Source organism: Schistocerca piceifrons, chromosome 3 (assembly GCF_021461385.2).
Source record: "Schistocerca piceifrons isolate TAMUIC-IGC-003096 chromosome 3, iqSchPice1.1, whole genome shotgun sequence".
NCBI lineage: Eukaryota > Metazoa > Arthropoda > Insecta > Orthoptera > Acrididae > Schistocerca > Schistocerca piceifrons.
The window spans coordinates 632,461,890-632,488,370 of NC_060140.1; the positions used below are offsets into that span (position 1 = coordinate 632,461,890).

The 26,481-nt window shown below is 41.2% G+C and overlaps 1 protein-coding gene across 1 annotated transcript in view; it reads right to left on the minus strand.

Moving 5' to 3' along the window:
- Positions 1–26,481, minus strand: part of LOC124788906 (glycine receptor subunit alpha-3-like) — a 723,618-nt gene that overhangs the window by 585,423 nt on the left and 111,714 nt on the right. The window contains exon 2 of the mRNA XM_047256189.1: positions 15,807–15,896. Coding sequence (XP_047112145.1) covers positions 15,807–15,871 — 65 coding nt within the window. The 5' untranslated portion in view covers positions 15,872–15,896. The remainder of the gene's footprint in view (positions 1–15,806; positions 15,897–26,481) is intronic.

Sequence of the window (26,481 nt, forward strand, 5' to 3'; positions counted from 1 at the left end):
TATGGAATATACATTACCACTTAATTTTATCCTAAACAACCATTTCTACTACTACTACTACTAATAGTAATACTACTACTACTATGAATAAAAGCACTACTTCTAGTTCCAAATCCAGATCTACTACTGTTATGATAACTTCGGTTATTGTCTCTGACATTCCACAATGCATTTCATAGTTCCCGCGACCATAGGCATGCCCTGCCGGTTCGTTGTGTGCTTGGCGGGCATTGTGGTTGTATGTGCCTCTTCCAGGGATTCCCCACTTCCGATGGAGCACCGTTGATTCCGGTGCTGTGCGCAGCCACACGCTGGTCAACGTCGCCCCCGCTTTGGTTCCTCAAGTGGCGAGCACGTCACACGTCTGAGTTTCTTTCTGCTGTTTTTATGATGGCTACGGATACGGCGTTGTCAGCTCTGCTGCAGCAGCTATAGACCTCAGCTGCCTTCTATGCGTCGCTTCACGATCTTCTGTCGCAGCCTCTCGTACTGCAGTAGCCGGGAGTAGTTGATGAGATAATGCACTGCCCAGGTCTAACTTGAGATTTTTGAGAGTTTTGTACAGTATCTGCCATCCTGTTTTGTAATGCAGTTTCTGCTTGGCACTGAGCTTCCGTTCCAATACAGTCGCCGATGAGTATCAGCTACGTCATCAGACAGAGGACATCCCCAGAAACTAAGTTGTGAGGTACGTTCTTCATCACAGGCAACACTCGTAGATGTATCTTCTACCAATCCGATACCAGTAGACGGCGTAGAGTCCGTGGCTAATCAAGGAGAATGTCAGGCCTCTTGTGGTAGTCAGATGCTTCATTCTGTCTCTCTTTTATATTTATCAAAAAACCATGGGTGGCCTCCCTGTAGCTTGTAGCTCGTGCTCCTATTAAATTCAGTACTACATCTACATCACACTCCGCAAGCCACCTAATGGAGTGTGGCAGAGGGTACTTTCGGTGCCACCATTTGATCCCTTCAACCCTGTTCCAGTCGCGAATAGTGCGTGGGAAGAATGATTGTCGGTAAGCCTTTGTATTGGCTCTAATTTCTCGAATTTTCTCCTCGTGGTCACTACGCGAGATGTATGTGGGAGGAAGTAATATGTTGTCTGACCCCTATTGAAAAGTGCTGTCCCGAAATTTCAATAGTAAATCTTTCCGTGATGCACAACGCCTCTCTTGTATCGTCTGCCAGTAGAGTTTGTTTAGCATCTCCGTAACGCTCTCTCGCCATCTATACGATCCCGTGACGAAACGCGTCGCTCTTCGTTGGATCTTCTCTATCTCCTCTATCAGTCCTACCTGATAGGGATCCCAGATAGAAGAACAGTGTTCAAGAATCGGGCGAACAAGCACGTTATAAGCCACTTCTTTCGTGGATAAGTTACATTTCCTTACGATTCCACCGATGAATGTGAGTCTGGTGTTTGCTTTTCCCACTATCTGTTTTATATGGTTATTCCAACGGTCACTTTAGATAGTTACGCCTAGATAATTTACGGCAGACGAAGTATCCAGCTGTCATCAATAGTGTAGCTGTACAGTAGTGGATTTCTTTTCCTCTACATACGCAATATGTTGCTTTTTCTTACGTTCATGATCCACTGCCACAGTCTGCACCATTCATCAATTCTCTGCAGGTCGTTCTGCAAATTCTTACTATCTTCTGGCTTTGTTACTTCGGTATAGACAACTGCATTATCTGCAAATATCCTTGAAGAGCATCCGACGCTTTCTACTAGATCATTTATGTATATTGTAAACAGCAACGGTTCTATCACACTTCCCTGTGATACTCCAGATATTATCTTTACATCTGTCGATTTAGTTCCCTTAAGAGCGACGTGTTGAGTTCTATTTGCAAGAACGTCTTCAATCCAATCGCAGGTCTGCTCCGATACACCGCAAGCTCGTATTTTTTTCTTTAAACGGCAGTGTGGGACGGTGTCAAATGCCTTAGTGAAATCAAGGAACACGGCATCAACCTGAGCGCCGTTGTCCACTGCGCTGTGGATCTCATGGAGGAACAGAGCGAGCTGAGTTTCGCAGGATCTCAGTTGCGGAACCCATGTTGATTTTTATAGAGGAGATGTTCATTTTTCGATAACGTCATAATACATGATGGTAAAACATGTTCTATAATTATACAACAGATTCATCTCAACGATATAGGTCTACTATTGTGGGGATTTGTCTCACGGCCTTTCTTAGAAAAGGGAATGACCTGCACTTTTTTCCAGTCGTTAGGTACCTTTCGTTACTCAAGCGATCTACGATAAATTACTGCTAGATGGGGAGGAAGTTCTTTCGCATCATTTCTACAGAATCCGATACGTATCTCATCTGGTCCTGAAGCCCTTCCAGTAATAAGCGATTGTAGCTGCTTTTCAATTCCGTGATCGATTATCTCACTTTCTGCCATTTCGACTTTCGCACGGCGATTGAAAGGAGGGACAGTCTTATGATCTTCCGCAGTGAAACAACTTCGGAAGACCTAATTCAGTATTTAATCCTTCTCTCTGTGATCTTCCGTTTCGGTGCCGGTTTGGTCGCTGAGAGAATGAATAGATGATTTTGACCCACTTACTGATTTTACATACGACTAAAATCTCTTAGGGTTGTTACTCAGGTCGGCTGACAACATATTACTTTCAAAATCATTGAACGCTTCTCTCATTGCTCGCCTTACGCTCATGATATTGTTGTTTCTTCAGCAGATAAATTAATGCTTTTTTCCGTATGAGATCGACTGGACACATTCCAAGCACTACTTGCAACGCCTCAACTGACAAAGTGCCAAAAACTCCCGTCAACCGAAGAAGTATTCCACTTTGCATCCTGTTAACTGTTTGTGCTGGTGTTAACAGCAAAAAGTCAGAGGAGTCCGGTAAACTCAATTTTTGCTGTTTGAGACACGTACGTACATTGTGACACGTTGCATTGTGCTGCTGACGGATGCCACAGTGCTGAAGAGAAACAAACTGCGTGCAGCGGCAGACATGGTCCCAAAGGTTATATTCATATCATACTTACGTTGTTTAGTGTGCCTTACAGAATGACGAGATCACTCAGGGAATGATCTTCAACGTGGACCCTTCCGACGATTGTTGCAACGACAGCACTGTTTTCCGCGTCCCCTCTACAGTCTTTACATACCCTCCACTGCTATTGCTTCCAACTGCCATATGTGCGTGGTTATTCCACGTTGACGTCGAACATATGCGATGCTCAGGTTAACGTGACGAGACCGTATAGTAGTGTAGACCGCATAATGTATCCAATGATGTCTCCAACTATTACATCTAATCTTTACTTACTATTTCTCTCAGCGTGACAGTCATTCAGATTCCACAAATCTCATTAGTATCTGACCTGCGTGCGGTCACCACTGCACGACGGAACTCGTACTGTGTTAATAAATTTTGACGCTAAGCACGACATCGACTGCGTCGTTCTTCTGACTGGATTCTGAGCCTTCTATGGTTTCTATGCAATTTCAGCCACTTTCTCTCTGCAGAATTGGTCTATTACTATTTCTATGCAGCTGACACTAGCCGAATGCGTCCTTGTCGCTGTCACTTGTCCAGTCCATCTAGAATTAGACGACGGGGCTAAATAATGCCCATTTCAGATCTCCTGCGTGTAGCCAACGCCAACTGACTGAATAGTCTGTTATTATAACGCTGACGAATGACGGTCACTTTTCGTGGTCGAGTGCCACGTCATCGTTGATCACGAATACGTAATACTTACGCGTTGTAAAAAAACATCACTCTCGTAGCAGCAGACAAGGTATGAGCCGAAGTGCTACGGTACAGTGAACGTGTTACCGTAAACTGGTTAGTCACCAGAGTTAGAACTCAGCGACATGCATATATTGCACAATTACCTGATAAAGGGGTGTACTAGCTACTCATTTCTTCGCTAGGCGACCGTTTACTGTTTGAGTATGGTATAAGATTGAAATTCCTGTGCACATAAGCTAGGCTGATGTCGGTTTTACAACTAATACTTGCAGATTGTTTAGCAATGTTTCCCAGCGTAGAAGGCATTGGTATATCTGTATGGATGCGACATTATTCACAAATGTTATTGCAGAACTCCTAATTTATTTATGTGCATCCAGAGTTAAACTGATGGCATTATTTTTATAAAGTAAGTAAAACACGTTACTTCTGTATGGCCACTTGTAGTGTGCCGCATCGTGTAATAAACTAATTTGAGGTGACAGTTACATTCCAACAAGTCAATTCCAGTTCTGCTTTTCATTTGATATTAAGCTCTATCATTTACCGGCATCCATGGAACAAATATTTTATTGCGTGCATTAATTTTAATTCTACGACTTCTGTGCTACTGTGCGTTTGATTGACCATCGTTTTAGCATACATTTCACACCATACGAGAAACACTGAACACAGTATATTTAGTAAACCGAATTCCGATATGACGGTGTTATTACATATGCGAACAAGCCAGCTCGCTGGCAACGCCAGATGCTATTAACATTGACGACAAGAGCCCGGTCCGTGACGCCGACAAGCGCCAGGCCTCAGTGCGCATCATGTGACGCCATGTTACATTTCTGCTGGCGCAAATGAGGATATATGTTACGTGTCCTTACGCAGTTGTGCGCAGCTCATGGTCGTGCGGTAGCGTTCTCGCTTCCCACCCCCGGGTTCCCGGGTTCCCGGGTTCGATTCCCAACGAGGTCAGGGATTTTATCTGCCTCGTGATGACTGGGTGTTGTGTGCTGTCCTTAGGTTAGTTAGGTTTAAGTAGTTGTAAGTTCTAAGGGACTGATGACCATAGATGTTAAGTCCCATAGTGCTCAGAGCCATTTGAACCATTTTTGAACCTTACTCAGTTGATCTTTAATTGTGTCTTGAAATATTTCATCCACTTTCCCACCATTTCCCAGCAATTCGTACTTGGTCCTCAACTTGTCCACAAACTAGTGACCTATAGTGTTTCATGTCTCCAATATGTTTACCGATCTCGTATTTTAGACTTTTCTTGTTATGAATACTACTTTCTGTATGTATGATAATGATGCTATATTAGTCAGTTTTTAAATAAAGAACTGTCTTCATCAAAATAAGTACTATAACTCGTATGAAATTGATTACCAACTTCTCCATTTGCGAAGCCAAAGATGATAAAAATTTGGCGCACTCATAGCCCCTGAACGTTACATATGCATGCAATACTGAACCTAAACGGAATGTGATTATGAATGTCACTGTAAACTGCAAATTTAACATTTGGTTTATGGGAACGACGTGCACAAAAGCAGCAGTGAAATGTAATATCAGGCCGCTTTTTATTTGGAGCTATTTTTTTCTAATCTTCAAGTTGTAGACGCCTATAGACCTCTGGACAAGCAATGTGCCTCCGTCAGTCGCAACCACACGACTCTGCAGCAATTGTTTTCGAACTTTCTGGATCCCGACTCCCTTCATCTACATCTACGTGATTACTCTGTTTTTCACAATAAAGTGCCTAGCAGAGGGTGACGTGTACATAAACAACTGTGGCTCCTATCACACAGACATCCGACTCGAAGCGTCGCATAAACGAACTTAAGTTTCTAAAAGAGAAATACGAGTTGTTATTTGTTTAGTAACTGTTGACGTAACACATTTTAATCAGATTTAATGTTAGTATCTCTTACGCTTGCAACGGAAGGAATGAGAAGGACGAGCTTGCTTCTTCCTCATCAGTTCTTCAATTCGCGGCACAAGGATGGAAACTGCGAGTCGCATCTCTTTTTCCAGAATAATTCGCGATCAATACTTCGTTTTGATTACTGCCAGTGCTGAAAACCCTACATCAAGAAAGCACTATGAGACAAAAGGTCTCATAACCCGGAGGATCTTCGTACCTATTTGTCAATTCTCCTGCTTCAATAAGCTCAGAAACTGAAGCAGTGCTGAGGAGTCGTACTTATATTTCAATGTGGAGTCTGAAGAAGTATTAATAAACTGCTCTTGTTCTTCAACGTGTTGACAGGAGTTCTGATATGTTGATTACCTTCTTCTAAAAAGTAATTCAGAAAGTAACTGTTGAGTTCAGATAAATGATTCTCAAATACAGATTTCATTCCTTCATTCAACTGAAATTAATTGTCTTTAACGTCGGGTTAAGAGCAGGGGAAAACAAAAATCTATCTTCATCATCCATTTTTTCGTTAATAACGGTAGACTCTTTCTGGAGGCTGATATTTTGTCCAACAGTTGAAGAATTACCTCGAAAGGATACATTCAGTTAACAAAGTTTCAAGTAGACGTCAAAAAGGTACTCTAGCTTCCAAACAACGTCGGAGTCTACAAACTTCTCAGAATTCAAATGTTTTTCTGGAACAAAGTACTAATAAAATTGTTTACTGAGTACATAAACAATTTTCATAACATTCCAGAGTGGAAGCCAAATCCCATACCAACGCACATTTGTTGAAAACATTTCAACTTAAATGAGCGAATGAAGTTTACCATTCATATCACTCACTGAGGAACCTCTTGAAGGAAGGGGCCCATGCTTTTTGATGCCAGTGCTTTTCGGTGAATATAGTAGTTTATACAAATAACAGGGGGAACTGTACGGATCAGAGCTTATCTTCCATAAAAGAGCCTTGCATTTCAAAGAGGTCTTTTGCTTCTGCTCCAAGAGTTGTTTTCACTCTGTTGTGTAGAAACTGCACGTAACAAATTAGATGTACGCATAGAGGTTATTTCTACCTTCATCGAACTGAACAGTGAAATCAACATATATTTGAATTTTTAACTCACTTTTCGTTAATATCGAGTATTCGTGAAGTTATAGTGTTGTCTGAGAAAGGCACACATGCAGCTGCTTGGCAACTGACTCACCAGTCACAGTAGATATCTTGTGAAGAGCAGCTGGTAAAATGAGGTCTTGGGCTACGGTGTGAGGTTTCTTGGTCTTTGTTACACGGTAGACAACTTTGTAAGATAAAGAAGAGCCTTTGCAGGAATCTTAGCCTGAATAGTAAAATTTCTTTTTGTTCTGGTAATTTCGTTTCAGTTTGGGAAAATATTCTCATGATTTGACTCCAAATGCCGTTTCATTTTGTTGGGCGCAAGCTTTTATACGTGGAGCTTTGAAATAAATTGCACATTTTGGTCGTTCTACAATTCTAATATAGAACCGAAATTCGAGTACCTGTCGTCATATTTCTTGCGTATTTTTTTCTATTTAAGTCTTTAGAGCTGCATGATACTTTTGAAGTATCACAATTAGTTCTTAGTACTTATATTTGAACATTTCTCAGTGCTGACACAGATATGAAAACCACCAAAGAAAAGCAACAGTTAAAATCAGTCTTCAATAGATAAAAATAACCTTCAAACTAATCGCTACTGAATAAACGAACATGTATTACGTAGTACGATCTGGCAGCCATAGCAACAACACATGCATGTCGGCCCAGTAGACATCATTTCTTTACTCAGAAATCTAAGAAACCAATTTTTATTTTATGACCCCACCGTGATGCCAGTACTGTAAATCTGCGACGTACATGAGAGGTGCGATGTGTAGGTTGAAAATTCCTGCTCTGTAGCCTAACAACAGTTCACTTTTCGTAACTTCACTTTATAAATTTTTTTCACATTAGGACGTACAATAACTAAATGCACAAACAATTTGCCTCACACTTATGTAGTATGTGAACGTTATGTTTACTGCCATATGTGGTCTCTCATACACGAGTGCCATCAGAGTATCAAGTAGAACACCTTTCTCACTATCCCGTGGAAAAAGTCTACCTAGATTTTATTTTTTCAGTGTGTGTTTCGTAGACTCATTGTAATACTCCTTATACTGAAGTCACTTGTTTGCAATAAAACTTCTAAAACAACGTATAAGTTTTCAAAATCGTATGCGTTATGTACTGTTACTTTCACTGTAATGTTTGTTCAGATCTCTTAATTATACACCATGTTCAAGCATCGGACGCCACCTCACGTTGAAAGTTCAAGTTTTGCATTTCAGAAATTCGTTTCCAGTGGTGAAAGAACTAACGTAGTGCAAACTGTAAGATCGATCGACTACCGAGCTATAATCGATCATTTTACCTTGTAGGATGTCACTCACTCATCCGCCAAGCCAATGTAGTGTGTAAAACTGATCTCTGACAAATACCAAAAGGCTTGAAAGGTTGCTTTGGATTTCTTATGACAAATATGTGAGAGAATATGTTTACTGTCAAAGTAATCTACGAGTAATATAGTAGCGGTCAGTTGTACTGACGAACGAGCAGCCCCACAGTTCGTTGAGACATAATAATAATCATAAAGACTGATGCAAAGAATGAGAAGAAATCGATAGAAAGAATTAAATTAAACAGTGGTTATCGGTCTCTGAGCGCTTCTGTGTATTGTTTCGACAACCATCTCTGAAATACTGAGGAGATGCTACGGATATAAGGATGCCACAGTTTCTCGTCTACTAAGTGAGAATGTGAATCAACAGTAGAAGCTCGACGGAATGGCTGATTAGAATTTTGGTATTAGTTCTGTTCGATAAAACGGAAACGGGGACTGCCAATTCCTCTCAGAGAAAGGAAAGAGATGAGTGCGCCTCGGTGACACACCTGCTCTTGTCGGAGCCTCCCACGAAACGGGTGAAAGGAAAGAGACCAGTCGCAAAGTTAAGACGGCCACCGCTCAGTGGTAGTTAAACAGTACGTCGATGACGAACTGGGAGGAAGAGAGCCTCTCATCCTTCAAACTGGCCTATAATATGCAAGTGCGTTGAAGCGCTGGTAGCAACGGCTCATTGCCGTTCTGGCGGTATGTTCTTTTCTGCCCCACAAATCTTAGATAGAAAACAGTTCATGATCACTCACACGGTGGCAGCTGGCAGAACAAAGACGCAGTTCCTGTGGTCGATGACGGTGGAGCACGGCTACCCAGAAGCAATGTCCAAAGTGTAGCAGTGGTTCTCTCAAGCGGTCCGAATCGAAAAACGTAAACAGACTAGTTTAATCACAGTAATACCAATGACACGCGTACAGCAGGCTTCACAGAATAGCAACAGGTAACTGACAAGTGTTAAGCCGCGTCTTTACAGGAGCTCACGCGTAGCGGGCGACTCCATGTGATGTATCTGTGGCTGCGGCTAGACCTTGGTATGAAGCAAAAGTATCTTAGAAATTTCCTCCATATCACTTCCCGCGATGGCCGGAAATATGAATCACCGACGGAAAGTACATGTTCAGTATCCTAAGGGCCTAATTTCGGTAGTTCATTTATGTCGCTATCCCTAACCGATACTCTTTATCATGAGTAATAAACCAAAATATACAAAATTACAGTCGAACTGATTAATTAAACATATTTTGTCCAGAATTTGTGATATATAATAATGAAGGTTATTCGTGTACCAGCTGCCAAAATTTTTATAACTGAGAACGCCAGTGGCCCTTTTTTTTCAAAACAATTCTGTACTTTTGAGCAAAACATAATACAATGTTTATATTATTCATATATTACTTTGAATTCTGAAAGCAATGAACTAACGTCTTCTGATTATAAATCTTGATTTTAAAGCAATCATGTGTCCATTATTTTCTTTCATTCAATATTAGATATTTCTAACTATTAGGCAAATGGGGAACTGGCATGTTTACTTCTCCTTGGAATTAAAACAGCAACTAATCAAAACGCTATCAGTGGATTCACTACATGGAGTGATGCATTAGTTTCACATATAGTCTAGGTGACAGCAATTTATTTATTTATTTATTTATTTTTTTGCGTGTAACTATTGCTGCCACAAAGGACTGAATCAGAATTCGATCACCAGTGACAATCACAATCAATGGCAGTCACTATTTACTCTCATTTCCGAAGTCTTAAGCTGTCTCCAGCACAATAAAGTTTAAGTATCTCTAGTGCCTCCCTATGCACTCAGAAACAATAACAACGATTTTATCATAGGCAAGCCCCTCTGTTCGTAATTTTGGCTCGTCCACTAGAAGAAAATGTTACCTCTAGGGAAATTCTTGATTATGGCTTCATTTCTCTGACACTTCTTTCCGGATTCTATCACAACAGAAAATTTGTGTCACATGTTGGTTGTACTGAATTATAACCTATGGAAGAACATACCATATGTTATACACACTCAATGGCATGCTGTCCAATGACAAACATCCAGTCTCTCCTACAGCCCACATTACTGTGCCTAAGGCATCATTGTCATTGCCTGCATTCCTCATGTATGGAAACAGCATAAAGCTAATTCTGAAACACTGTACAACCATGTAGTAATTCTGACTAAACATTGTTATAGATACTGATCAATTTACAGTTCAGCAGATTCTAAGTTTTTTCCGTATTTGAGCTCTAGCTTCGCTAAGCCTCAAATATATATATATATATATATATATATATATATATATATATATATATATATATATATATATATATATATAACTCTGAATCTTGACCGAAATTTTACTGTACAAGTGATAAACACTTTCGGGCGTTTCTTTTTCTTCCTTGAGTATTTCCAGACATTATAAGACTTACGTACTACAGTGAATACCACTGCTTTATTTCCTTTACATTTTCCGTCAGTTTTTCGTAGAACAGTGTACTATGTGATTTAGACAATTGAAAATATTCAACCATCTTACCTCAATTTTGATTATACTGATTCCATATTGATCAAGTTCGGAAAACGTCTCATCATATCAGTTACTCAGTACTTTCTTTAAGCTAACGGTCTCTTTGTCTCCTTATGTTGTGAGGTATGTTGAAACTTTCATATCGACTCTTTACTGGTTTTGCTTTCCCTGCGAGCCCCCAGGTGTTTTGGGAAAACTACTAACATAACATCTGCACTGCAATCTGCCATCACCTAGAAAGAGGATGCTTGTGTTTTAGTTTACACTATAGCCAACCAGAAGAGATATTACATTTGTAAAAGTTCTTCAAGACTCAAAAAAGTTTGGGTAAAAGGGTGTTGTATCCTTGCTTTCAACGTGTCAACTCATTTTTTCAAATATCCTGTATTTAAACCACTCGTCAGTCGAATTTTGATTAGGAGACCAAACAAACAGCACCTGGTATCCTGATTTCAGGGGACCCTAACAAAAGAGCAAGTTCATGGGAGTGTTGACAAAAATTAAAAATGAGTTTTAGACATTATAATTTGATAATATCACTAGGTTCAATGAAATAAAAGTTCTTGTTACGAATGAGGAACAATTTATGGAGGCAAAATTATAAACCACTAGCTTTCCAAACACGTCAAGTTACTATAACAACGTCTCAACTACTAAAACAGAATAAAAATAATGATGAGTCCGTTAAAACATGAAGTGAATAAAAATATTACTCTTTACCCTTACTGTTCATTTAAGACCGAAACTGACATGATTTCACTACAATTGTAGAAAAGATAATTCAGTCGCAAGTAAATACCTCTGGTGACCATTGAGACATTTAATAAATTGTTACTTGCTAGATACACACTATACATCTTCTTATATCAAGAGTTCAGGAAAGAAGAAATTTGTGTCACAACTTGACCAACAGAAGGAAACGGTTGATAGGACACATTCTGAGACATCAAGGGATCACCAAGTTAGTACAGGAGAGAATTGGGAGGGAAGGGGGGGGGGGGTGGAATTGTAGTGGGAGATCAAGAGATGAATACACTAAACAGACTCAGAGGCAAGTAGATTTCAGTAGTTATTCGGAGATGAAGAGACTCGTACAGGATAGAGTAGCATTGAGAGCTGCATCAAACCAGTCTTCGCACTGAAGGATACCACAACAACAACAACAAATTAAAAGGTGTACATATTTTGAAGATTATTTTGAAAGAGAAAATGTTGTGTCAGCATACAGAAGAATATGTTCTATGTGTCCAAGAAGAGCGCAGCTCGAATATACACTGCTTAGTTATCCGACACGACAAAATAATTCATAAAAATATTTATTTCAGTTACTGAAATATTGGGGTACTTTGAATGCCTTGTTGTACGATAATACGTAATGTAATAAGAAATGAGATATCGAACCGAAATAGGTTAATTTGCTTACAACCACACAACAGCTGCATCCTTTATGGATAAAATGAGTAACATTTCCCATTTCGCAATAACAATACTGAAATATTTGTTAATGGTCTCTCAGATTTTAGTGGACATTTTGCTTCGTTTCATTTGTGGATAACAAAAATAAAACCGCAAGGACACTACAATCATTGAGAGGAAATATAAGCCGGCCGGTGTGGCCGACTGGTTCTAGGCGCTACGCTCTAGAACCGTGCAACCGCTACGGCCACAGGTTCGAAACCTGCCTCGGGCATGGCTGTGTGTGATGTCCTTAGGTTAGCTAGGTTTAAGTAGTTCTAAGTTCTAGGCGACTGATGACCTCAGAAGTCAAGTCCCATAGTGCTCAGAGCCATTTGAATCATTTTTGAAGGAGATATAAAATTTGAGTGAACTATCGACTAATTATACTGGTAATATGCTGTTACTGTAGTACTGATTTTTAATTTGTTTCTTGTATAAAAGAATAACTCAGCAATGAATTTTTCATGTTTCACGTGATAAATGGTCTAACTTTGTATCCTACATTGTGTTCAAAAATGGCTCTAAGCACTATGGGACTTAACATCTGAGGTCATCAGTCCCCTAGACTAAGACCTACTTATACCTAACTAACCTAAGGACATCACACACATCCATGCCCGATGCAGGACTGGAACCTGTTACCGTAGCAGCAGCGCGGTTCCGGATTGAAGCGCCTAGAACCGCTCGGCCACAGCGGCTGGCCCTATACTGTGTAATTGGCGTCTGTCTGTCGGGCATGTCGTAAATCAATTTCTATCTAGATATAGAATTTGAATGTATTTATGTATGAGTTGGTATTTTAAACTGTTATGAACAGCCAGCTCTTGGTATGTATATTTGATTATGTATCAATATAAGCTATACGTTTAGTAATTGCACGTTTTGTCACATTCAGGAAATCGTTTTATCGTTATATTTGTCTCCATAGAACATAATTTTAATAATGACTGGTAAATTGTTTGCTGAGTTGTAGAAAAGGCAAGCCGGCCTACTATGTTTAGATAGCAATGCTTCCCATAATTTGTTTTTGGTGTGCTGTGGAATACATAAGTTATCTATAAAAAAACTGAACTTATCCTAGATGCGTAGTTTAATAAATGGATAAAGTTGTTTTATCCAGAATCAAGGAAACAAATGGATTTCAGTGACACGAAGGACAGATCTAAGTTATCGATGCATTAATAATTTAAAAACGTTAGCACAGAAAAAGGGCATCCATGATACACTCAAGGTTTTCAAAAAAGGATACAAAATTTATTTGGTGCGTTTCTGCTAACAAGAAGATTATAACGGAGATCGTCACGATGTTTGTAGACAGCATTGCCTTGTTAGTAGGAACTGTAGTGTTCGGCGTGATATGAATGCTGTGGAGGGGTGGTAGACGTTCTTCCGGTCGTCAGAACGGCGTAGGTGTACAACCAGATGGGTGTAGTGGGTTCGATGGTCTGGCGGGGACTAGAGAAATATGTCAGAGGTGGAGGCAGTCTCCGCAATATTGTCTGACTACATAATTATTTATAAGATGTGGGAGTTACAGAAGCATTCCGTTGTCCTGGGGGCAGCCTGAAATAAAGTGACAGTATCTCCATATCCGTACATACTGCGAACTTCGCTGAATGTCACGCACGCTGCTGGTACGCAACGATTTGTAGGACCGTCGCCCCAAGATACGAGTAATTCACTGTCTGACGGGTGTGGCAAGCACAGCGGATTCTCGCAATGCGGTGCTACCAGGGTCTTTCTACACATTGACGTAATACACCGAGGTAAATAAAGTCATGGGATAACGAGAGGCACATTAGCAGATGGTGGTAGTATCGCGTAAACAAAGTACAAAAGGGCAGTGCATTGGCAGACCCGTCATTTTGCTCAGGTGACTCACGTGAAAGGTTACCACCTTGATTACACACGCACGACGATATTTTGAACGAAATAGTATCTGGAAGGAGAGGCATGGGACATTCCATTTTGGAAATCGTTAGGAAATTCAATATTCCAAGATCCACACTGTCAGGAGTGTGCCACGAATATCATATTTCTAGCATTGACTGCGCCTAAGGAGAGAGCAATGGCTGATTGTCTTTACTTCACGAACTAGAGTAGCTGCGTTTGCGCAGCATACGATATCTACAGAAATCAATGTGGAACGTACGACGAACGTATCCCTTAGTACAATGCGGTGAAATGTGGCGCTAAGGGGCTATGGCAACAGACGACTGACGCGAGTGCCTCTGCTAACAGCACCACATCGCCTACAGCGCCTCTCCTAGACACCTCGAAAAGCGTGGTCTGGTGAGATGAGTCACGATATCAGTTACTAAGAGCTGATGGTAGGGTCGAATGTGACGCAAACGCCACGCAACCATGAACTTAACTTGTCCACAAGTAATGTGCAAGCTGGTGTGGCTCCAAAATGGTGTGGGGTTCGCTTACATGGAACTGACTTGGTCACTGACGGGAAATAGTTATGTTAAGCTACATAGAGAACATTTTGTGCCATTCTCTGACTTAATGTTCACAAACAACAAAGGAATTTATATGGATGACAGTGCCCCATGTCACTGGGCCACAACTGTTCGTGATTTGTTTGAAGAACATCCTGGACAGTCCGAGCGAGTGATTTGGCCACTTAGACCTCGGGACGCGAATCTCATCGAATACCTATGGGACATAATTGAGTGGACAGGTCGTGCTCAAAATCCTGCACCGGTAAAACTTCCGCAAATACGGACTACTATAGAGGCAGCATGGCTCAATAGTTCTGTCTGGGACTTCCAAGGATTTGTTGTGTACATGCCACGTCGGGTTGCTGCAATACGCCGGGCAAAAAGACGTCGGACACGATATTAGGAGGAGTCCCATGACTTTTGTCAGGTAATTCTATGTAGGGCGGTTTGTAGGTAGACTGTGTCGTCAGCCCTGTGCCTTCGGGACAGTAAATGGATCACTGTTTGCCGAGAAACCTTGGTGTTGCCGTTTTCATCCGCACCGCAAACAAAATAAATATTCTGTTTGTGATATCAGGGTTGATCTTGAACTGGGAAAGTTTACTGAGACCTGTTACTTGTGGGTGCTACATTTCGGTGACAACGTGGTGGATTCAGAAGACAAATAGTTGTATCCATGTTGTAAAGGCATTACGTTATCACCACACTTCCTAAATGTAAACTTTTCTTCTTTTCGTGAGTATATTGAAAAAATAATAACTCTTTTGCTTCATTACTTATCTCTTCCAGGTGCCAAAAACCCTCTAAAAAGTATGCCCCCGGAAGTCCCGAGTGGTCAGGTATACTAAAAATGAAATTATTACGAAATCCAAGTTCACTTTCTAGTAGGCTTCCGGTAAGATAGGTAGCTTAAGGGATGATGACGTAAACTTGCAAAACGTAACTTGGATATTAATCGGTAGTAGGCAATGCACATTCATCACAGCGAATCTCCCAAATATTGGAGACTGTTTGATCACAGATCTCACAGATGTGCAAACAGCAACGCGCGCGAGGATGCGTAGCGTTTGTGACCAGCTGCTGTTTCTAATTCTAGGGAAATCACAACACTTGACTAAAAGAGTATCAACAGAAAGGACAAATATAGCATGACAACATTCTATGCTGCGATTTGCACCAGTAAGTTGGAAGGAGAGTGGAAAATAAAGCTGGTAGTTGCTAGAGATACTTGGTTTCGTTAGTAATACTTACACAACAGGGCCGAAAACAGTGGTGGTTGCCGCCAGCAATAGCAGTGGTAAGTACGGACGCTTCATAGTCGGTGAAGGGTCCGCGAGAAACCTGAAACACAACGTTAAGGCCGCTAGTTACACAACAATCTCTCACTACAGTGCAAGAGACTGTTATTTCCATTGCATCCTTCCTGGTATTTCCTTGGCTCTTTTTCTGATTGCTTCCTCTGCATTCTAAATGCAGTTGACCTCAGTTATATACAAATCACAGCAAGTGGTAATAATATTCTAAGGGTTTATATTTATATTAAATATGTTGTGCCACCGTTTGGCAAGACTAATGTTTCTTACAGTGTTGCTAAGCGAAACGGATATTTGTACTGCAATACATTCCATAGAATGGAGAAAAGGAAACACTATACGTCTCGACATTTCAGGTTGCGAATTCTTGGCTGCGTAGTGTACCCTATCTTCCTAACTACGTCATAGTGAGTGAATTTAATTACTGATATGATTAACTATATTTGAAAATGGCAGACAACATATAAGGATACGGTGACATCGTTGCAGTAGATGGAAGAATGTTCTGTTCTTAATAACTTTCATGTGCTCTTGCATGAAAGCTGTGCAATGTTACAGTAAGTATCGTAGCAGGCAGTAAAATATCCCCATAAGTAGCTGCCAGATCGGTCAAAAGTGGCGCCCAAGCCCCGTAAGCTCCGTTGTGCGATGTGATGGAAAATGAAAGTGAAGAAAATGTGTCCCATGTGCCACTGAGTGAACAATGAGACTAAACGTCGCATTTTAGAGATGTGGTCCACCTGTACAGGTAAATAAAAAGGCTGTTCCCGTCTGTGCATACACGTTCCACGTCCCTTTATTTACGAAGCGTTCTCAGTTGTCTGTAGAACAAGTTTGTTGTCTGTATAACGTGTGTCTGTTCTAAGAGTCGTCAGGTGAAGTGTCTCTCGTGTTTCGGCAGACATGCTTCATTTCATTTTTGCAGTGAGTACAGACCGTTCGATCCAAACAAATACTGCTCGTCACGCCTGCTCAGTGTCGGCGGAAGGGGTCGGTTTGTTTCATACAAACATAATGGCTTTTATAGCGGAATATTACGTTCCTATTCGATAAGTGGTCCAAAATTAGTGTACTGTTACATTAGGTTCAGACATTTCCGCCTCCGGTAGCTGAGTGGTCCGGGTTCGAATCCCGGCCGGGGCACATATTTTCAAAAATGGTTCAAATGGCTCTGAGCACTATGCGACTTAACTTCTGAGGTCATCAGTCGCCTAGAACTTAGAACTAATTAAACCTAACTAACCTAAGGACATCACACACATCCATGCCCGAGGCAGGATTCGAACCTGCAACCGTAGCGGTCGCTCGGCTCCAGACTGTAGTGCCTAGAACCGCACGGCCACTCCGGCCGGCACGTATTTTCAAGCCGGTATGGTAGCTCAGCGTGCTCGGTCAGAGGATTAGCTACCCTCTATAATGAGAAACTGAGTGAACGGATCGACAAAGAACCTCAACGGACGTCATCGGACGTCCGCCACAAACAATATAGAACAAAATTTGATTTTAACAAAATGTGGTCAACGCGATAGAACGTGAATCATAAGGGCCTGGGTTCGATTCCCGGCTGGGTCCGAGATTTTCTCCACTGAGGGGCTGGATGTTGTGTTGTCCTAATCATCATCATTTCATCCCCACCGATGCGCAAGTCGCCGAAGTGGCTTCAAATCGAAAAACTTGCACGCAGCGAACAGTCTATCGGACGGGAGGCCCTACAAATACAACATTTTATTTATTTCCTGAGATGTGCATTAACATGGACGGTAAAACACACATTAAAGTCTCGATCGTCACCTCTTCCTTGATTGACTTAACGTTCTAGTGTGTCACCCTTCAGCTCTACTCAGTCGCTGCTGGAGTACAGATTATCCTTCGTGTTATGTGGTTCTTGCTAAAACATATCGATAAACCGAATGTCGTTCTAGAGTAATCCTAGCAGTAACACAGTACTTTCAATAAAGCGTACTACCACGTGGGTGGTCCACGTCTCCGTTGTGGTCGAATCAGCTGGCAGCACTGGAGCGATAACAAAGTTCCAGTATGTGCGATGTCGTTACGCGCGCAACGTTTTATTATTAAAAGTTTATTAATCACGCGGTGAGGGTAGGTCGGAATTATGAAATGTCTTTAGTATTTACGACGTATAGCCGGTTAATGCCAATACTTCGCACAGTTCTTTCACCATGGTCACACAGGAAAACAGTCACATATGTTTATCATTATAACAGTCCGTTAAACATGAGTTCACTTTACGTCGTCGTCTTTAAGACAGTTTGGATGATATAATAAATGTTTCTTGATCAAATCACAGCACTGTTCCTTTACTTAACATTTCGTTTTGTTCCTCATTAACACAATTCTAACAGTTAGTGTCTCCACACGCAATGGTGTCTGGTTGGCGGCTAATTGTCACAAGTTCACACAGTATGTAAAATCGTCACCGCAAACACTCGATATACTTTTCAGGTTTTACTGTTCACTTAATAATGCACGATCTCCTATTAACACAGCGGACGCACTGTAATTAATGGTTCCTCCGCGTATCACCGTCTTTCACGCCGAGCTTTGCAAAGTTTCTCCACCCGCGAAACGGCCACGATGCCACAACAACTCGCACGCTATCGATAGTCGTTCGCTCTCTCTCTCTGACACAGTACTTCTCCTAGCCTATCCAAAGATTTACAAAGCATATAAAACCAGATCATTCATATTCGTACAATATAATATATAAAACAGTAGCAAAATGAATGAAGAAACAATGTGACGTATTAACAAATAAAGAATAGTTGAAATAAATGATACATACGTACTATGACAAGGTAATGCACAAAAGAAAAAAAATTTTATCGACTTTCGGGGAAAAGCAATGTCTTTACAACTGCTTTAGGAATACCGAACTACTTTGCTAAAGTTTATCTACCAACCTATACAAACGAGTTGTTAGATGAGATATTCTTCCTAATCATTTTACTATTCATAGACGAAAATTAATTCCTCTGAACAACGGAACGAGCTACGAGAGTTTCAGTAATTTAGACAAGCTAAAAGCAGAAGGTACGGTAGCTGAATGCATCCATTTACACACAGCTATTAATGATGAAAAGTTATTTTTGCCGCATGTCCTCTATTTGATGTGATGATTGCCCGAGACGTCAGGTGAACCATTCTAACATTCACAACAAGGGAACTACGTAAAATTTGTAGAGAAGTGCTTTTTGGTGTAAATGTCCATGGGTGAGACAAGATGCAAATAAAACTTTACCGCAGACCTGAGTGGCGAAAATGCATAAATCGCAAAGAAATTCAAGGGACGTGTTCAACACGCAGAATTACGGAGTTGGTTGTCATACCTCGTCGAGTGTAGAAGAATGTCTCTAGGTCTCCTCCGTCCGGGGACTGGGTGTTTGTGTTGTCATCATTTCATCATCATTCATGGAAAGTGGCGAGACTGGATTGAGTAAAGAATGGGAATTTGTACGGGCGCTGAAAATCGCACAGTTGAGCGCCCCACAAACCAAACATCACCATCATCATCATCATCATCATCTAGGTCCCAAAGGTGCGCAGGATATGGCAGTTGTCTTCGGTAGTACACCAGATTCACAAGACAAACGTTTGAGATCCATAGGGAACTGCCAAGCCAATTTCGAGTGCGGTAAGACCACAAAACTTTCAGTTGCGTTTCTGTGTGTGGGATCATAATTCATGAGAAATCCGCTATGGAATTTATTTGGGGACGTAGGGTTGGGGGGGGGGGGGGCTGAGTAGTGGTGCTGCAAGAGCTGTGGCAATATGTTAGGCAGGTTTAGCGCCTCGTAAATGAGGGACATGTGACCTGCGAATAAAATAAATCGTGTTAATGAAGGCGTAAGCTTAGGGCGTATTGCTGTCATTAGCTACAGGTGATGAGATTGTGTTGTGTGTGGGGTACAAAAAAGTTGATCCTGTTCACGCATTGCTGACCATTCCTTTCAACGACAGAGATTAGGTTTTAGCCATAATCTGGCTGCCAACGAGCGCTCTTAAAGGATCTTGGTACTTTGGTTTAATGAATCATCACCTTTCTTGATAATCCCCACACATTGCAGGTCTGTCTGCAGTGTATATCATCCTAATCGTATCCATAGACGTTGCATGGGTAGCTGTGGCAAACGTCACTCGAGGCTGCTTCTCCTGTTTTCTTTTCGTTTAAGGACTAGGTGTATTTGAACTCAGTATTAAAATGAGCATTAAGCTATTTTGTTGTTTACTTTCAAAGTGGCGGTGCATTCTAATACTTACTCCAGGATAATTGTTATGTCAATATTCTGTTAATATATAAACTAAAACAAAAATAAAATAATGACAGCTATGAAGAGACGGGTCTGCCACATAATTTACCCTTTTCTTATTTCGTGGTATTTCGGTTGTCATTTGCTTACACCTGTCATGTTTCAGGCATCTTTCAATTTGGTGGTCGTTTTCTACGTGTCTCTTAAACAAATGCTTTATTTCTGCATTTTTACCTGACTGAAGAAGCACGTCGGCAATGCAAAGGTATTCCTTCTTTCCGCGATTGGGACTATAGAACTTTGTAGGGTATGTCTTTCAACCATGTGACAGGCGAGTTACACCTACAGTAATACAGAAACATCCTGCTAAATTATTATCCTGCTAGATTCTCTTGATATTTTCACCTTATTTCAGTTAAATACTCTGAATGAATTTAAGTTATGGTGTGACAGCTAACAGTCATATGCGTGTTTTTAGTCCCGGGGGGTATTCCAGGCAGAAATTGCAACTACTTTCGTCTTTACATAGTCAATTACCTGTCTGGTAAAAAGATATCAAAACAGTCTAGTCCTAAAACTATGTTCCAAAACTTTTACCTGTGTTACGCATCACTAAGAAATTGGGAGTGGACTGAGTACCACAGTTGCTCGTTAGATCTGAGGAAACGTCATTGAATTGTGAAACCAAGACCGTGTTGTCTCTATGTTCCATTCTCGGAGAAGCCCAGCGCTTTATCCTTTATATGACAGCGCTACGGCCGTTGAGCTTCTTGAATGAGACTAATAATTCATGTCAAAATAATACTATATGAAGCGATATACCTATTTCCTGACGTAATTTCTTCGATTGAACTTATTACATACAGAGAACAATTTCCTCCACTTCCTTCACCAGAAATGGTTCAAATGGCTCTGAGCACTATGGGACTTAACATCCGAGGTCATCAGTTCCAAGAACTTAGAACTACTTAATCTTAACTGACCTAAGGATATCAGACACATTCATGCCCGAGGCAGGATTCGAATCAGCGACCGGAGCGGTCGCGCGGTTCCAGACTAAAGCGCCTAGAACCGCTCGGCCACAACGGCGGCCTTCCTTCACCCCTCTATTAAATCCAAAGTGAATTATATGTTACAAATGTTAAACCTTGTCCTAGTTAAAGCTCCGTTTTCTAACCTATAAGCAATGCTACTGATAACCAACTTTGATTCCATAAGGAACAGTTGTGTTCAGTGACCGTTGATAAATGAAGGAAGAATACGAACGCTTGAATCAGCCGTAACACCACTGGTTTTCTGTTATTCCTGCACATTCAGATATCAGCTACAAATAGCTATCTTCAGTTCTAAAATGCAAGAAAATTACCGAATTAGAACTGATTTACTTAAAACAATACGTAAAACACCTTGTCAACGTACTCTAGTCAACATACCATTTGAGTGAGTTACCATACAACCAACTCGCAGGAGTACATGTCACCGTATGACATCACTAGTGTACAGACGGACGGAAACACGTTGTCGTTTACAACAAGTACAGCAGCCTCAGCTTCTGTCATGAAGTATAAGCACAAAAATAACTGATCCAGTTTGATTCCAACATACAAAAAGTACTAATTTGATAAATAAAATCAGGAGGTAAACCTGCATATCAGCGTCGAAATGCATCCAGAAATGCCAGTTTGTAATGTGTTTGTTCTTATAATAGCGATGATGCGATACACCAATTCTTATGCAAAAGATCAATAACAGGTTCCTACGTCAGTCTTATACGTAATTGCTGTATTATATCAAAAAATATTTAAAAAATTTTAAGATTGTCTTCAGAAAATATAACTCCACACCAATTTGAAAGTCGACAAAAGCTAAGCTCTAGAGTATTCGCTCGTATCACAGTGATAAAGTGATCCACTAAGTAAGTAATACAAGAAAATCATAAAAGAGTTCATACAGATGGTTTTTATGATCTGTTAACATTATAGTAAAGTACTGAAGACCTATATGACAAGCGTAATTTAACAAAGCTCATTTGGTGAAGCACAGAAACGTCCTCTACCGACGTAAATGACTTACGTAACGTATGGTGACAGTATCCGAAATACATCACGTCATGTGAGCTGCATCCAGTTCAGGCGGAACGCAATTCAGATCCATCGGATACGTTTGATCATGATAATACATTACTAACAAGTGCTTAAGCAAAGTCTGTTATCAGAAGAAGATATACGTTTAGTGACGTTCTGACTGTTAGATTGAGACCTTTTGAGCTTATCACCAATCAGCGTATGAAGTAATCAGTTTTATGGGGTACGCAAATTTACTATTTAACCTTAACTGCATGTTAACGAAATTGGTGTCTTCACTGGATACGTTGGACACAAAAGATAACGTGCTGGACAGCAGCTGACGAAGTCAAGAAATAAATTACACAAGACGGCACTTCGCAGAAAATTAAGTTGCGCCTCTCTTCAGTGTTTATTAAGGAATGTAATTTACAAATTCTTTTCATGAAAATTTGAGTAAATTAACGCAGCCGTTAATTACCTCTCGAATACATGAGTCGAATTCAAATCATGCTTTTGTTTAATAATAATAAAGAATTGTAAGATTGTATCATTCTACGTGATGAACCGTGATGACAGGTAAACAATATAACGTTTTAATGGCATTAGTAAATTAGTTAAGGAATAATGAGATAGAAGGTTGCGGAGTTTCATTACGTAGGGGCTGCAAATGTCATCGCCTAGTATTCTATATACTTTATCCATACACTTTTTATTATTCATTTACATTTTCCAAATGCTACAGATTTTTAATTATGTAAGGAATAAATTGCTGACAACAAGCCACATTCCTCTTACACAGGAAATGTGGGAATAGCTAGTATAAGCTGCTGTGAAGTGTATTTGGCAACCTATATGTTTCGTGAATAGTTTAGTGATTATATTCTCTTACTGAAGTCATCACAAAAATTAAATATGATTTCTGAACGACACTTTCGCAGGTTCACGGTGTATAAAGAGTGTATTATATCCTCCATGGTATCCTCCATCGGTGAAACGTATTTTCCACGTTGATGCACAATGCATATAAATCACAAGTTTTCAGCTGCAACTGTTATGAGTAATATTAAGAGGTATTTGTGTGTCACAGCCGATAGTGTAGTCTGTTCATGGTGTTTACATTTGAATATTTCATCCTCACTAAAATTCAGTAGGTCCAAAGAGGGACAAAACATGTTCACTAGAAAAGAACAGTTTCATGGCGGACGGTAACTTATCCGTTACGGATATTTCAGAACCCATCACTGTTAATTGAATTAAAATACATAAAACTGCAACCAGTAATTTTTTTGAATAGTTATTTATTATGCCATGAACCCGATTTCTAACTTTTCAGAGTCATCTTCAAATGGTTTTATGGAAGTTACATCACTGTTTCCAGCATAATGCTGGGTGCTGGCTCTGTGACAAGAGTGTGTTCCGTCTTATTGTCACAGAGCTCGCACTTAGCATTATGTTACAAACAGTGATGTAACTCCCAGAAAGTTACCTGAAGATCAACCTGAAAAGGTTCGAAAACAGGTTCATGGAATAATAAATAACTATTCAAAAAAGCGAATGGTTGCCGTTTTACGTATTTACAGACGACATATTGCTGACGATGCTGATACAGTACTAAAATATTTGTGTAGCCACCTGAAGCAAGATTTAATGGCCAGATGCTGCTTACGGTTACTAAAACTATATCTTATTGAAGTATAAATGGTTTGTTAAGGGACATCTCAGTAATCATTAATTTCATAGTCTTCACTCAGTTGAACATGATTTTGCAGGGATAAAAATAGAGAAACCACTACTACTTGCTCAAAGACCCCCACGACCGCCTTAGCTGCTGCAGGAGAAATGCGGAGCCAATTGCCACGTCGTATGCCCTCCCCGAAAAGATGTCCCATACCTTGAGTCACAATATCGGCTTTTCAACAGTAATATACGTGTACACACCAACCTTTCAAATACATATGGACCATAGTGAACACTCAGATTACGAGTATTGCCGCAGTTTCCATTGATGCGACAGCGGAGAGAGGTTCAAATGGCTCTGAGCACTATGCGAGGTCATCAGTCGCCTAGAACTTAGAACTAATTAAAACTAACTAACCTAAGGACATCACACACATCCATGCCCGAGGCAGGATTCGAACCTGCGACCGTAGCGAACACACGGTTCCAGACTGAAGCGCCTAGAACCGCACGGCCAAACCGGCCGGCGCAGTGAGAGGAACCTGGACTCTGGTTCGCTAGCCAACAGGACTGGACTCGTCAGTGGCTGCAGGTCGTCTCTTCAGGCGGCTCGCTGTTTGACGGCAGCCATTATGATGGACATATCCGTGTGTGGAGGCTCCTGGAGAACGGACGTTGCCAGATTGCTTTCGTCATCATTGTTGCGCAGTGACTACATTTTTGTTGCTACTATGGAAATAAAAACTTAAGAAACTGCAAGCAGTCTGTTGCCACACTGGGGTAGAGCCGGGTCGTACCCAGCAGTACTGATGATTGCAAATGGGCGGGACTGATGCAGCAGCAGCTGGGCGGTTTCCACACCTTCAAAAGACGGGCTCGTACCATACTTGGTCAGAAGTGGTACATCACACCAAAAACTAAGTATATAACAACCAGACACCCACCATTTCTTCCCATAGGTATTCTAGTCTGGCAGCGCCATCCACTTGAAGAGGACGATATGTTCCTGCAAGCACCCACGACGAATTTGGGTCTTCATCGTATCCATTCAAATTAAGGAAACTGAGTCCACCTCCTTGTACTTGGCACTTCCCACTGGCGAGCGCCTTTCAGTACATAGCGGACTTCTGCCCTGAAGGGCAGCCATTCGAATCCCTAGCATTCCAGCCCGTGCCCCTCGATGCTTGTGCTGCCATCCTGTTGCCACGTGCCCTCGCTCACAGGGGCGAGTTCCACTTCTGAGGGCTGGCGTCCACTGCATGAATTAGGCAGGACTTCCGCGTCACTGTAACACAATGACATAAGCAGCCGCTTCGTGTACTGACAGCGCAGATGCCACCTCACGCATCCCGGGAACTGCATAGCCATTTGCGTCTCAGCTAGTCTCTGGCTGACTGCTAGCCTCAGTGGTCCACCACCTGCCACCCACAGAACGTGCCAGAGGGGGCGTGGTCGACACACGCCATAAATACTACGATGGTAGCTTGAGTCCGAATACAATCGCCTCACAATCGTAAACGGTTTTAATGATTAGATTAATGATTTGAGTTAGTATGCTATGGTTATGAGTGTGTAAACTATTGTTTCGCAGTGCTGTCAATGTGTATGCTTTATTGTGTATTGTGGTAAATGGCATAGTCAGAGGCACAGAGTGTTTCCAAATGGGAAATAGTTCAGTTGTTAATCAGATAGCGTAGTTGTCGGCAGATAAAGCAGAGACGAATAGGCATTAGGGAACTAAGAGGAAAGGGAGGTGTTTTTCAGACCTGCTAATCCTCTAACACATTGAGCTAACCCTAATTGAATGGCCAGCAAGCAGCAGCAAAGTTTGGGAGTTGGATGGACCGTTAGTTAATGCAAATGGCAAATAAAAGATTTCTAGGGGAACTGCAAGATTTTATCAAATGTACAGAAGGTTTACAAACCGGGCAGGAGTTTTGAAGCAGGAGCTCCAGCATTGCTATAAATGTCGAACAGCACAAGAATTTTCCTCGAGCAGTTAAGTGAACTAACGAAGAAACACAAGGAGACAGTAGAAACTTTTGATGACAGAGGAGGAAAAGTTAATGTGCAGACTTACGGGCTGGGAGGAGAGTAATAAGACAAATAGGATAGTACTCCAACAAGGTGGACGTACGGCACTGCACATCATCCTGAGGAGCCTGCCACCCGTTATGTCTAGGAGTGTTCGGACAAGTACACCAGAAGTTGTACACGCTGCCGTCAGATTGACTAAGGGGTTAGAGGAAATTTATGTAGAGACAGGAGTGTGCGAGAAGCGATGTGCATTTTTCGTTGGCGTAAGGTATTACAGGTATGGACGATTAGGGCACGTCCAGCAGCAGTGTCGTCAGCCTCAGTGTGAAAAGTTGATGGCGTTGGACACAAGCGACATTACTGTAGAGGCGGAGAACAGTGCAGGCAAATGGGCAATAGGCGTGCGTAAAATGTGAATGGAAACCCCAAGTTCACTAAGCGGCGTTAACATTAAATTTTGATGCTACAGATAGGTATGCATAGGCTGATAGTAGTGTAGTAGGAATTGTATGGGAGAAGACAGTTAAATATCTGTGGGAGACAGAGGTGATTAAGACAAGTTACG